The sequence below is a fragment of the Ambystoma mexicanum genome, chromosome 1q (genome assembly GCF_040938575.1).
Source record: "Ambystoma mexicanum isolate Mex_15411 chromosome 1q, UKY_AmexF1_1, whole genome shotgun sequence".
Taxonomy (NCBI): domain Eukaryota; kingdom Metazoa; phylum Chordata; class Amphibia; order Caudata; family Ambystomatidae; genus Ambystoma; species Ambystoma mexicanum.
The window spans coordinates 227,529,934-227,541,999 of NC_090922.1; the positions used below are offsets into that span (position 1 = coordinate 227,529,934).

At 45.9% G+C, this 12,066-nt stretch overlaps 1 protein-coding gene across 2 annotated transcripts in view; it reads right to left on the minus strand.

Moving 5' to 3' along the window:
* Window positions 1–2,167: 2,167 nt before the first annotated feature.
* The window catches only part of LOC138526900 (hepatic lectin-like), a 316,016-nt gene continuing 306,117 nt past the window's right edge, over window positions 2,168–12,066 (minus strand). For both annotated transcript variants that reach the window (XM_069637732.1, XM_069637724.1), the window contains one exon: window positions 2,168–2,710. In XM_069637732.1, the coding sequence (XP_069493833.1) occupies window positions 2,551–2,710 (160 nt within the window). In that variant the 3' untranslated portion in view covers window positions 2,168–2,550. The remainder of the gene's footprint in view (window positions 2,711–12,066) is intronic.

The following is a 12,066-nucleotide window of genomic DNA, read 5'->3' on the forward strand; positions in this document are numbered from 1 at the left end:
TGCATTATCATTATTTGATGGTCATAGCTTGTTGCCATCTGTAGATTTAGGTTTAGATAGGCATTCATCACTCCCTGGCAAAAGTTCAAGAAACTCCTTTGAACTGTGGTCACTTGTGTCTATATTACTATTGCCACCATGAGTTCCTTACATGTGGTGTCAGGCGTGGGATGTGATTCAATTGATAAAAATTGAAAATCCATGCTGATAATTGTCATACCACCAGAAGAGGAAAAAAGAATTATTGAACTCCTTGACTCTGACCGTGTATCCACGCTAAAAGAGGGTTTGTCTCTCAACTACGTATCCCAACTGGTCAACAAGATCTGTTCTTTAAAACTCAAGTATTATTAGGTACCCTTCCTCTCTTCCATTATAATATACAACAATGGGATTGAATAATACCGAAAGTTCGACCAGCCTTTACCTTTACACTCCCATGTGATACCAGGTCCCACCCACCTTCTTCTTTGCTGTGATCAAAGAGTCTTTCTGGTTAATGGTTCTCGCTGTGTGGTTCCCTTTTTTAAAGCAGCAGATCTCCCTGGAAGATGCTGAGAGACCAGACTCACTGGCTTCTGTAAACCACATTCTTGTATCTTATGAGTGGGGTCCCCCTAACAAGGGAACTCTACTGTAATAATAGATTCAGACATGTCAGTTAACTGTCATTGATACTGAGAGGCGGGAACTGTCTTTGGGTTAACACAGTTACATATGAAAGGTCTGTTGGATTTCCTGTCTCCTTTGTTATCCTCTGTGGCCAGGCCCCATGGAGGCCAGTTTGAAATACCCTCTATTTGGATGGCATTCGCTGGCACCATCTAACAAGGGAGCAGGGTGGTTCCATGGAGCCCTTGTCAGTCAATCAGGCTGTCCACGATAGGGGAAATCCCTCCCATCCCCGTTGGGATGACATCGTGCGTGCTCTCCTCTCCTATCACATTCCAACTAAATATGACACGGCCTGTACTGTACCTGTAGACTGTGTCCATGCTGGTGAAAACAGGTCTATGCGTTTTTCGTGGTGTGAGCATATGAAAATGTGTGTGGATTAGCCCCACACATTTTCCTGAAGCAGGTCTACGATCATCCATTTACGGAAACATTTTTAAAAAGCTGATGTGAGCCCACACCTAACATGCGGATGGTCAAATTCCTTACACAGTGGGTCTGAGGCACGTGACTGGCATTGACATAGACCTCTTCCCTTTATTGGCCACAGGATGTAGTGTGTTGCCTTGATCTGATCTTTTTTGTGTTTTGGAGTTATTCTTAGTTTTGTACATTATGTGTCTGCTCATAGACATCCGAGAGTGTGTTGTCATACAAATAGGCGTCACAACTATAGCAAGCATGCACGTGGAGCGAATCAACCTTTGGGTTTGGCCAAGATACATATATCGGGAAATCTAGCAAAAAAGAAAACACCCTCCCTGCACTGAAAGGACATGTGATCTTATTCCGAAAATGGGTGGTCAAAATGAACTGGAAATCCCATCGGTCAGTGTCCCCAAAAAGTCAATAAACTGGTCCTGCCCTCCTTCTGCATCCAATCTCCCTCTTTTCAGGCTGGGAGATGTGGTGAGGGTGGGTTAGGTGATGAGGGATAGTCGTCTAGGCTAGATTTCTTTTCACACAGGCCCAGGGAACTTGATTTTCTATCAAAAACCACAATACAAACCTGTAGAGATGTCCATAATTGTTGTAGTGGGCACAAGCTATGTGTGGATTCTTCTAAGTGAAGCCTATGGAACATCATTGATAAATAATCCAATTGGATCACTGGGACTGCAGGCTTTGTTTGTGAGCATTTTGAGTTGCCTCATCTCAACACTTTGTAATGGACTCTTTGTCACGTGATCTGACACTTGGTTTCCTGAAAAGAAGGATTGGGTAACAACTCTCTGACCCACAGTGAAAAATACAAGCAGGTTTCAGTGACAAGAAAGAGAGCCAGCCACAGTGTCCCACTGACAGCCACCATGTCGTCTTCAATGATTACAAGTGAGACACTAGCCAGTTGCCGTTATTCCCAATAGCTCTGTTGCAGCCAAGGGGATACGTTCACAGCCATCCAAGAGGTACATTATGTTTAGTGTTTGCTGTAACATGGTCCTTTGTGAGAACACTGTAATTTGATTCATAAAACATACTGCCACAGTGCTGCGTTTGTCAATAAATCGATCATTGTTGGCATTGAGTGAGGTACAGAAAGAGTGGGGAACAATGTGCACCTTTCCCATGGAGAGCAATAGTCATCCCAACGTTCCCCCTGCATTCCCAGATTAAAGCCTGTACAGTACGCACACAAAGGCAAACACTATTGGCTTTTTCCATGCTTGTTTTAAAATAGTTTAAGTGCATTCGAGTTCCTGTCAACATCTTTACTAGCTAATTGTTCTTGTGTATGTGAAAGAACTGCGTTAGGAACAATGTCCCTGGCAAATGTTTGGTCTTTGATGGAAGCCTTCGCAGGATTTACAATTTTGATAGTGGTTGCTCTTTAGGAATTTTGAGCAACCCCTCTTCAGCTTCCATCGAGTTGTTTCATGGGGTGAATACGGCCGCTGGTCGTTCACATATTCGGCGATTTTGATTAGCACAGTCACCGTCGTTCCACTGGCTTTCGTTTCCATAGATCGCTGTCAAGAGTTCCCCACAGTTTTCATTACCACCTTGATTGTTAGGCTCTTCCCGTCTCCAAAAACTGTTAAGTAAAAACAAATAATTGTTAAAACATTTTGTAAAAAAAACTGTAGTTTCAACAGGGTAGCCAGTGCATGGAATTTGAGTTCTGCAGACACCAGAAGGTTGCTGTGCCACGCATCTATATTGTCCTATGTGCTGGCATCCTAATTCCCGAGTGGGCAGTTGGCCAAAGTTGTCTTTGGACAACATAAAAAAACCTTAATTGCAACAGACAGTTTAAAAGACGTTTAAATTCGAATGAATTAATTTTGCAGCCTGACTGAACTCCACTATTTGGCACACTGAGATATTTGCAGTAAGAATTAAGGATTAGATGAGACTGGAAAAAAGTCCAGCAATCCTCCAATGTTGGGCCTACACAGGGAGTATCCAGTGTGACAGAAGTGTGGTAGGGGAGGAGTGGACTATGGAAAAAGTACATTTTTTAATGGGCAAATCAGGATCTCTCAATGAGGGGTCCAAGAAGGTAGCATGGCCTAACTATCCATCTTCATGGACTTCCATGCCCTACTCGACAATACCACTAGAGTCCAATAGTTGCAGCCGAGGAATTTGTAAAATGAAGGAGTGAAAATGTTTTCCCTGAATTGAACTGAGCAAGCGGACCTGAAACAATCTAGTATGCTTGTGGTTGGTCCTTCCCATTATATATATATATTTTTTTTTTTAAGAACGAATTCAAATCGTGCAATTCACAGCAAAAATTTCAGAAAAATTGGGCAACAATGTTGAATATACACTCTCTTCAGCATGGCACACAGAAAACAAGCCAGTAGGTGGCAGGTCACGAACCACACTGAGAAACGTTTTGTAACTGTGTTGATGTTGTCTGTCTCAACATTAAAAAAAGAATAGGAGGCCTCTCTCAAGAATATATGTCAGCATTGCTTCACTTCCAAGTAGGTTATGCCAAAACTAGGTCACAAGGTGTGCCCCCATTTAATGCTTTGTGATTCCAAAAAAGAAATGACAGTGGTCGCAACTATACATGCCAAAATTGCCCATGTAAAACAATTGTTCATGCTGATAGTGCAACAAACAAATTACCTTTCTTAACAATGTATGTTTGAGCTGCTAACCTTTCATGCTGCTAGTACGCAAACCAAATCCGGCATTCTGTCTCAACACATGCCCATGCTGACTCCAGTTCTATATCATGTCGCTCTCAGTGCCCACAAATTGTGCCTTTGCCCCAGATACACACACACATAGGCAAACACATATGGACACAAACACATTCACACAAACATGCATGCAAACATTTCTTTTAAAAATACCTTTTTTGTTTGTTATGAGCCTTAAAGCCAGGAATGGTTAATTATTTCTCACCTTACATTGGAAAATGTAAGCTCTCCATAAACTGTCCAATACAATTTAGTGAGATAAAGACTTAGACACCACCAGAAGAGTCTTTGTGAGGAACACATTCGCTTGTTGTCATTGTTTGACAAAGGTATGTATCATCTGCAAAACATTTGCAAATCAAAACAATCATCTATAACACTTAAGAAGAGCTGTGATTTTTGAGAGGAAAGGGCTAACCCTGCCTTTTTTGCCATTTTCTCTGCCAGGGATGCAACTACATCCAAACCTGAGGGTGGGGAAAGACTACCGCTTCAAATGATGGCTTTGTCAACTGCTGATTCATGGTCCATGTCCACCTGCATGTTCAATAATAACATGTAAGATTGAGCGACACTACAGTTGGAGTGTCTTTGAGATGTCGGTGGCCAGTCAAAAGAGAGGTCCCAGGCAATAGAATAGAAACTGTGGGCTCTGAATTTGTGCAATTGCCTAGTGTCATCTGACATAGCACCACTTAGTCTAAAATCCTATGACACGACACTATGGTGTAACAGCTGGAGAAAGAATATTTTTCATGGATATAAACAAATAAATATGACCAAGTGTGATGTTTCCAAAGTGAAAACATTTTCCTCAGTGATTGGGGGCTTGCTGGGCAATGCATGGTAACAATAACCACCTCCAAATTGATCTACTTCCCATCCTAAAAGACTACAAATCTTGTCAGCACCGGAAAACACATGTTACACTGTGGAATGTACACAGTCTGCAGACACATGTCGACACCAAACTTCCCGATACACCACACTAACTCACCACTGATAGATTAACACAACTCCCCACAATCCTTTAACACCATTCTGATAGGCACCACAGACAACCACACAATCTACATTGGCACCCTGGAGCATACATTACCACTGCTTCAGACAACTCATAAAACATCTAAAACATATATACCACATAAAGCCCTATCTGAACATATCAACATTGCAACAAAGCGTCCTTGCCCGGCCCCCCTGCATCTACGTTAGTCCCCTAGTGCACCATGTGCAGATCATGGGGCTATACTAACCTGGGAAAACTAACCAACCAATACTACGGACGCCCTAAGCAACTTCAGTGATTGGCAGCAAGAAGGCAGGAAATCATTGTTGGATCAGCCACAGTCAGTCTGCTATACTCAGTGCTTTAAGTGGGCCAAGGCCAGTCAGGCCAGGCTCCAGCAGGCTCCAAAAAGTGAGGCTGAGCCGGGGCCCCCGGCCACCCCAAGCAACGATGGGTCATTATCTCACTGCAGCCGCGACGGGAGATGAGCACGCCGCCATCATTGAGTCAGGCAGCTGTGTCTATCAGAAGTGACAGCCAGCTAGAGCATAGCGCAGACTGTTTAAGCGATTCTGTGGCTGGCTGGCACTTCTGTCAGTCACAGCTGTCTGCAGGAAGCACACAGCTTAAGACTGTGCAACTTCATCTCGCGCCAACTACGTGAGGAAGTTGCAGTCGAGTCCCAGGTGAGCGCACACCATTGTGGAAGAAACAAAGAATTTAATTGTTCCTACCGCCTAGCAGCTGCTGCTGCATAAATTCAAGCCGGTATCCAGTTTATGTATGGCACCCATTCAGAGGCGTTGCTAGGGGGGGGCTAAGGGGGCTATAGCCCCTGATCTTTTGGTTGTAGCCCCAGATAGAATCTCAGGAGTTACAACCAAAAGACTAGTTAGCCCCCAGTCCCGACAGTTCTGACATCAGCGTAGCCCCAGGTCTTTTCCAGGCCTAGCAACACCCCTGCACCCATTGCTATGACCTCTCACTGATCAATACAATAGGTCACTGGGTTGTTCTTGTTCACCTCAGAGCGAGAAATTGAAGGTAATCAATAGTTCCGCAAAGTGCTTTCCGAGGTGTCCTGCTATTGTTAATAAAATGTGAACTGTGTTGATTGTCCGATTCATTTTGAGTGAATGCATTTTCATTGAAGACCCGGCTCCACAGCAGTGTATACATAACGAGTTTTCCATGTATAGTTATATTTACACTCCTATTTGGCCTCTTCTTAAAGGAAGCTGGGTGTCAGGAACATAAGCAACACGTTTTACTGTTTAGTCACCAACGCCGTGGTTTGTCTTGATATGAATTGTGAACCCATGCTGACTGGATGAAGGGACTCCTTGCGGGTATAATAAACGCATAGAAATGAGATGGCGACATTGCGTCATGTTCACACCAGCGAAGGCCACACCATCAGCTCTCATCTGCCACTCTTGGAAACACCTCTGGATCGTCTCGTGCGCCTACCTCTCACTCGGTACAATGGAGGAAACACATCAAATCAAGGTGAGCAGGTCAAGACACAGCAATCTGCCAATTACAATGGTGATTGTAATGCGCCCCGTCCCCTCCCCGCAGCGCGTTTCACGGTGATAGCTGCATTCAGTTTGCGCTCAGGATGCACAGAAAAAGCTCACTCGCAAGTGTCTTTCGAGATCTGGGTTGTTCGTTAGTAGCCCTGCCCTATTGATCATGTGTGACTTTTTTTTTTTTACAATGTGTCCCGGTAATCAATAGGACATAACATTGAGGTGTGCATCGCTGGGTTGCTAATTCCAACTTTGGAAATTAGTCCAAGTATTTAATGTTCTGCTGGATCAATAGAGCGGTGAGCCAGTTCAGCGCTGGGCCACGTGCCACGGTAACGTGTGTCAGTTTATTAGTTTGCTAAGTGGAAGTCCACTTGCGAATGGGTCCCTCATGCAATCACAGAAGCATTAGTGGCGCACTTACTGAATGACGCACGCGCACATTAAACCTCCATCCATTTATTCAGCAGTTGTATCAGAGACAAATGCCTAATTGAAGTTTTAAATATTTATAATAATAAGACCCCAAAATTATCCAAAATAACAAGCACAGATGTAAGGATGGTGATGTGGGTGCGCCACACGCACCATAGATGTCTGAACCAAGCGACAGTGAATATTTTACTATTGCAACCCGAAAACTATTCCTTATGGTAATACCCGCCACATGATGACTGACACACGTCCCGGGGGCGGTTGAATATTTTCCTGTCCACTGTTAGCGGTGTCCCAGGACCGCTTGAGCCCCCCCACTCCCCGAACACAAGACACAAAGACTCTGTGTTGGTAGTGCGGGCTCCCCGGTGACTCTGCGGCCCCCGGGAATGCCCCATTTATTTATACCGAAATACAAACAGTAGGGGTACCCCTAGTGCTAATATGGATCTGGGGGTATAAAGTACTATTTAACAAACAAAGGGAGATCCACAAGCAAAACAATATTCATTTCATTGTCATTGGTTTGTAAAAAGTGGTGAGATTGGAGAGAGGGGTTTGGATCTGTGCCCAAAGGGTCACTAAGAACAGCAACAAAGTGCCAGTATACTTAGATAGAGTGAAAGTTTTAATATATTTAAATTTTAAAAAAAGAAAAACATTTAAAAAATAGAAACAAATGACATGATTCAAAATCATACATCAAATTTTGTAAAACGTATATACAAACAAAAGATACATGTATATTTACAAAACCAAATCTTTAGATAGGTAAATCACAGATAAAGGAGAATAGTTAAATTAAAGTGGTCATAACAATCATCTATGCAAGAAGTTAAACAATTCCTGCTTGTGAAGAGAAGGAGAAAACAAAGACAGGTCAGGATACTGTTACGTATGAATCCTATTATACTGTAGTCCTTTCATGGCTATAGACCTGCTTAATATTTGGACAAGTCTTCAAACTTATTAAATGCCAACGTGTGAAGATGGTGAATCTTATAAAGAGTAGTGGCCCGTGCTTCTAAGGAGGATGCTTGAAAGATGAGTTCCTCCGTTGGACTGCAGGGCACTGGAAGACACGTTTCGGCTATGCCATTGATTAATAGCATCTATATATGGCCTTCCTCAGGGCAGAAAAGAAGAAGAGCTGCGATCTCTGTTAGAGAGAGAGGCAGAAAAAGAAGATACATATATGTATCAGGGTTTGGACAAAGAATTCTGACAAAATGTTGCTGGGAAGCTTCCTCCAAGGGGGATGCTGAAAAAGTTTTTTTAAAAATGGAGTCCACAAGATACCCTGTGGCGTAAGCAGGAGTAGGCAAAGTGTGTGACTGCACAAACGTATGTCCAGAGTCACATGTGGTGCTCAGACCTGGGGAGAACCCCACTGTCCACCTCTGTATTCCAGGGAGTGGAGTACCTACAAGTAAAAGGAAAGGTGTTTTGTGAACTGACCCGGATGGCTGGTTCTAAGAATGATGAAGACAGCCAAATGTAAATTGGAATAACCGACTTGGTGGGTGTCCGAAAAGTCATGACACATGAAAAGTGAGATATTGAGAACTGTGACTAATGGGTTCCGAGAAGGAGGGGTGGGTGGTGAAACCTATTATTTTACTTATTTCCTTGCGTGGGCCTGAACACGAGTGCCCAAAGGTGAATGACTGGGGAGAAGCATGCATGGTGAGAATAGCATCGACGTGCCTATTGAGGAAATACAAAAGACACGCATCCCTAGCATGACAGCTAGGAGCCTACCTGGGTATATCACTGGGCGTCCTCGTTAAGGCGGCGCACTGGACGAGCAGTGCATAAAAAGGGGTGACAGGTAGTGTTGTTCACTCCTCAGAAGGGAGACGTACATCCATTCATGCTAAAAGAGAATTGAGTACAGAGTAAGTAACGAAGCACAGCGCCACCAGTAGATAGCGTAATGATTGAAGTGCAGACTGCAGTCAAAGCGTTCTGCCATCATGTTAAATGTGATCTCTTACGTGGAGATCCGCTGAAAGAACAGGTTGGAAATACCTGCAATGTGAGAAGAGCGTTCGGAAAGAAGCCGAAGGCTAGCAGTCCCGCGGGGTTGCAGGTTCGTGCAGCGGCTGTTGCGTACGGTAGACTGCACGGTAGTCAGGCAGCGTTGCAGTCCCAGTATGGCAGGAGCTGTGGCCGTTGCCTAGACTACCTTCCTGTGTCTCAGGCGGGCCACACCAAGGTCGGGTGGAGCGGGTGAGTAAACGAGCTCTGATCTGGATCATTCGCACCTCGAAATGTAATTTAATGAAAGGCCCTTTTGGATAGCAGCATGGGGTAAGGAAGTTACAAAAGAACGGAACCTGAGTGCTAGGTAAAGGATCAGATGGGTAAAGCCCAGAAGCTAAGGGGCAAGCGGGACAGCAGGTACTTGGTAGTTACCAGTACCGGGTGTTCCTAGGTTGCTGTGCCAACCGAACGCGAGAACAGAGTTAATGGAGCAAACGGGCTAAGCAGGCTCGGCGGTGCGTGCTCTAGAGTCAAAGAAAATATGCCAGACATGAGTTCAATGGCAAGAAATTATATACGAGTTTAGGGGCGTATAGCCATGACTCTGTTGTTTTGAGCGGCCCGTGGGGAGATAAATCCATCGACATGGGACGCACTGCAAGGATGGAACCCCAGGTAGGGTACAGGAAACACACAAAAAGTCGTCTCTACTGATGCAGTCATCAATGAATCCATCAAAATGATGTGCCCTGCTCGGATGGGTCCCTAGGTCGAGGGGCAGAGGCAGAAAGGAGCTGCGTCATATGATGCAGCCCCATGGTCATTGGTCAGGTGGCATAATTGACACTCCCTGTGGTGTGACATTCCAAGTGGGGGTGCTATGCATTCAGAAGGAGAAACAGATGGACTAAAAAAAAGGGGGGACAATGTATCTTAAGTGGGCCATAGACATTCTTCGTTCAGGCCACTATAATAACTCTCTAAAGGATGTATCCACCTTGCTTCTTTTTGCAGCAGACTGCTTGCGATGTTTGTTGAGTTGGTGACAGTATCAACAATCCAAAACAAAAGAGTTGATGGCTGGAAGGTTTAGAATAAATCTTGACCTCTGGCATTGCTCTGGGCAACCCTCCAGACCATCGTTCTTCGCCTGCCAAGCCATTACAAAAGGGGAAAAACCATATGCAAATCAGGCTTGGTCCCACCCCCAAAGGGGTAGTCCAGCCCGAACTGCTAGGTCACATCCCTTTTGCACGAGACCTCAAGCATCCCCAGACATGTTTCAGCCTTGTTGGGCGTCATCAGTGAGGAGTAGCTTGGGTCTCTAGGCCCAGCAGGCAAGGGGCCCACGTCTGGGCATACCCTTCCCACTCGGGGTGACAATAGCAAAACAAAAGAGTTGATGGCTGGAAGGTTTAGAATAAATCTTGACCTCTGGCATTGCTCTGGGCAACCCTCCAGACCATCGTTCTTCGCCTGCCAAGCCATTACAAAAGGGGAAAAACCATATGCAAATCAGGCTTGGTCCCACCCCCAAATGGGGTAGTCCAGCCCGAACTGCTAGGTCACATCCCTTTTGCACGAGACCTCAAGCATCCCCAGACATGTTTCAGCCTTGTTGGGCGTCATCAGTGAGGAGTAGCTTGGGTCTCTAGGCCCAGCAGGCAAGGGGCCCACGTCTGGGCATACCCTTCCCACTCGGGGTGACAATAGCAAAACAAAAGAGTTGATGGCTGGAAGGTTTAGAATAAATCTTGACCTCTGGCATTGCTCTGGGCAACCCTCCAGACCATCGTTCTTCGCCTGCCAAGCCATTACAAAAGGGGAAAAACCATATGCAAATCAGGCTTGGTCCCACCCCCAAAGGGGTAGTCCAGCCCGAACTGCTAGGTCACATCCCTTTTGCACGAGACCTCAAGCATCCCCAGACATGTTTCAGCCTTGTTGGGCGTCATCAGTGAGGAGTAGATTGGGTCTCTAGGCCCAGCAGGCAAGGGGCCCACGTCTGGGCATACCCTTCCCACTCGGGGTGACAATAGCAAAACAAAAGAGTTGATGGCTGGAAGGTTTAGAATAAATCTTGACCTCTGGCATTGCTCTGGGCAACCCTCCAGACCATCGTTCTTCGCCTGCCAAGCCATTACAAAAGGGGAAAAACCAAATGCAAATCAGGCTTGGTCCCACCCCCAAAGGGGTAGTCCAGCCCGAACTGCTAGGTCACATCCCTTTTGCACGAGACCTCAAGCATCCCCAGACATGTTTCAGCCTTGTTGGGCGTCATCAGTGAGGAGTAGCTTGGGTCTCTAGGCCCAGCAGGCAAGGGGCCCACGTCTGGGCATACCCTTCCCACTCGGGGTGACAATAGAAAAACAAAAGAGTTGATGGCTGGAAGGTTTAGAATAAATCTTGACCTCTGGCATTGCTCTGGGCAACCCTCCAGACCATCGTTCTTCGCCTGCCAAGCCATTACAAAAGGGGAAAAACCAAATGCAAATCAGGCTTGGTCCCACCCCCAAAGGGGTAGTCCAGCCCGAACTGCTAGGTCACATCCCTTTTGCACGAGACCTCAAGCATCCCCAGACATGTTTCAGCCTTGTTGGGCGTCATCAGTGAGGAGTAGCTTGGGTCTCTAGGCCCAGCAGGCAAGGGGCCCACGTCTGGGCATACCCTTCCCACTCGGGGTGACAATAGCAAAACAAAAGAGTTGATGGCTGGAAGGTTTAGAATAAATCTTGACCTCTGGCATTGCTCTGGGCAACCCTCCAGACCATCGTTCTTCGCCTGCCAAGCCATTACAAAGGGGAAAAACCATATGCAAATCAGGCTTGGTCCCACCCCCAAAGGGGTAGTCCAGCCCGAACTGCTAGGTCACATCCCTTTTGCACGAGACCTCAAGCATCCCCAGGCATGTTTCAGCCTTGTTGGGCGTCATCAGTGAGGAGTAGCTTGGGTCTCTAGGCCCAGCAGGCAAGGGGCCCACGTCTGGGCATACCCTTCCCACTCAGGGTGACAATAGCAAAACAAAAGAGTTGATGGCTGGAAGGTTTAGAATAAATCTTGACCTCTGGCATTGCTCTGGGCAACCCTCCAGACCATCGTTCTTCGCCTGCCAAGCCATTACAAAAGGGGAAAAACCATATGCAAATCAGGCTTGGTCCCACCCCCAAAGGGGTAGTCCAGCCCGAACTGCTAGGTCACATCCCTTTTGCACGAGACCTCAAGCATCCCCAGACATGTTTCAGCCTTGTTGGGCGTCATCAGTGAGGAG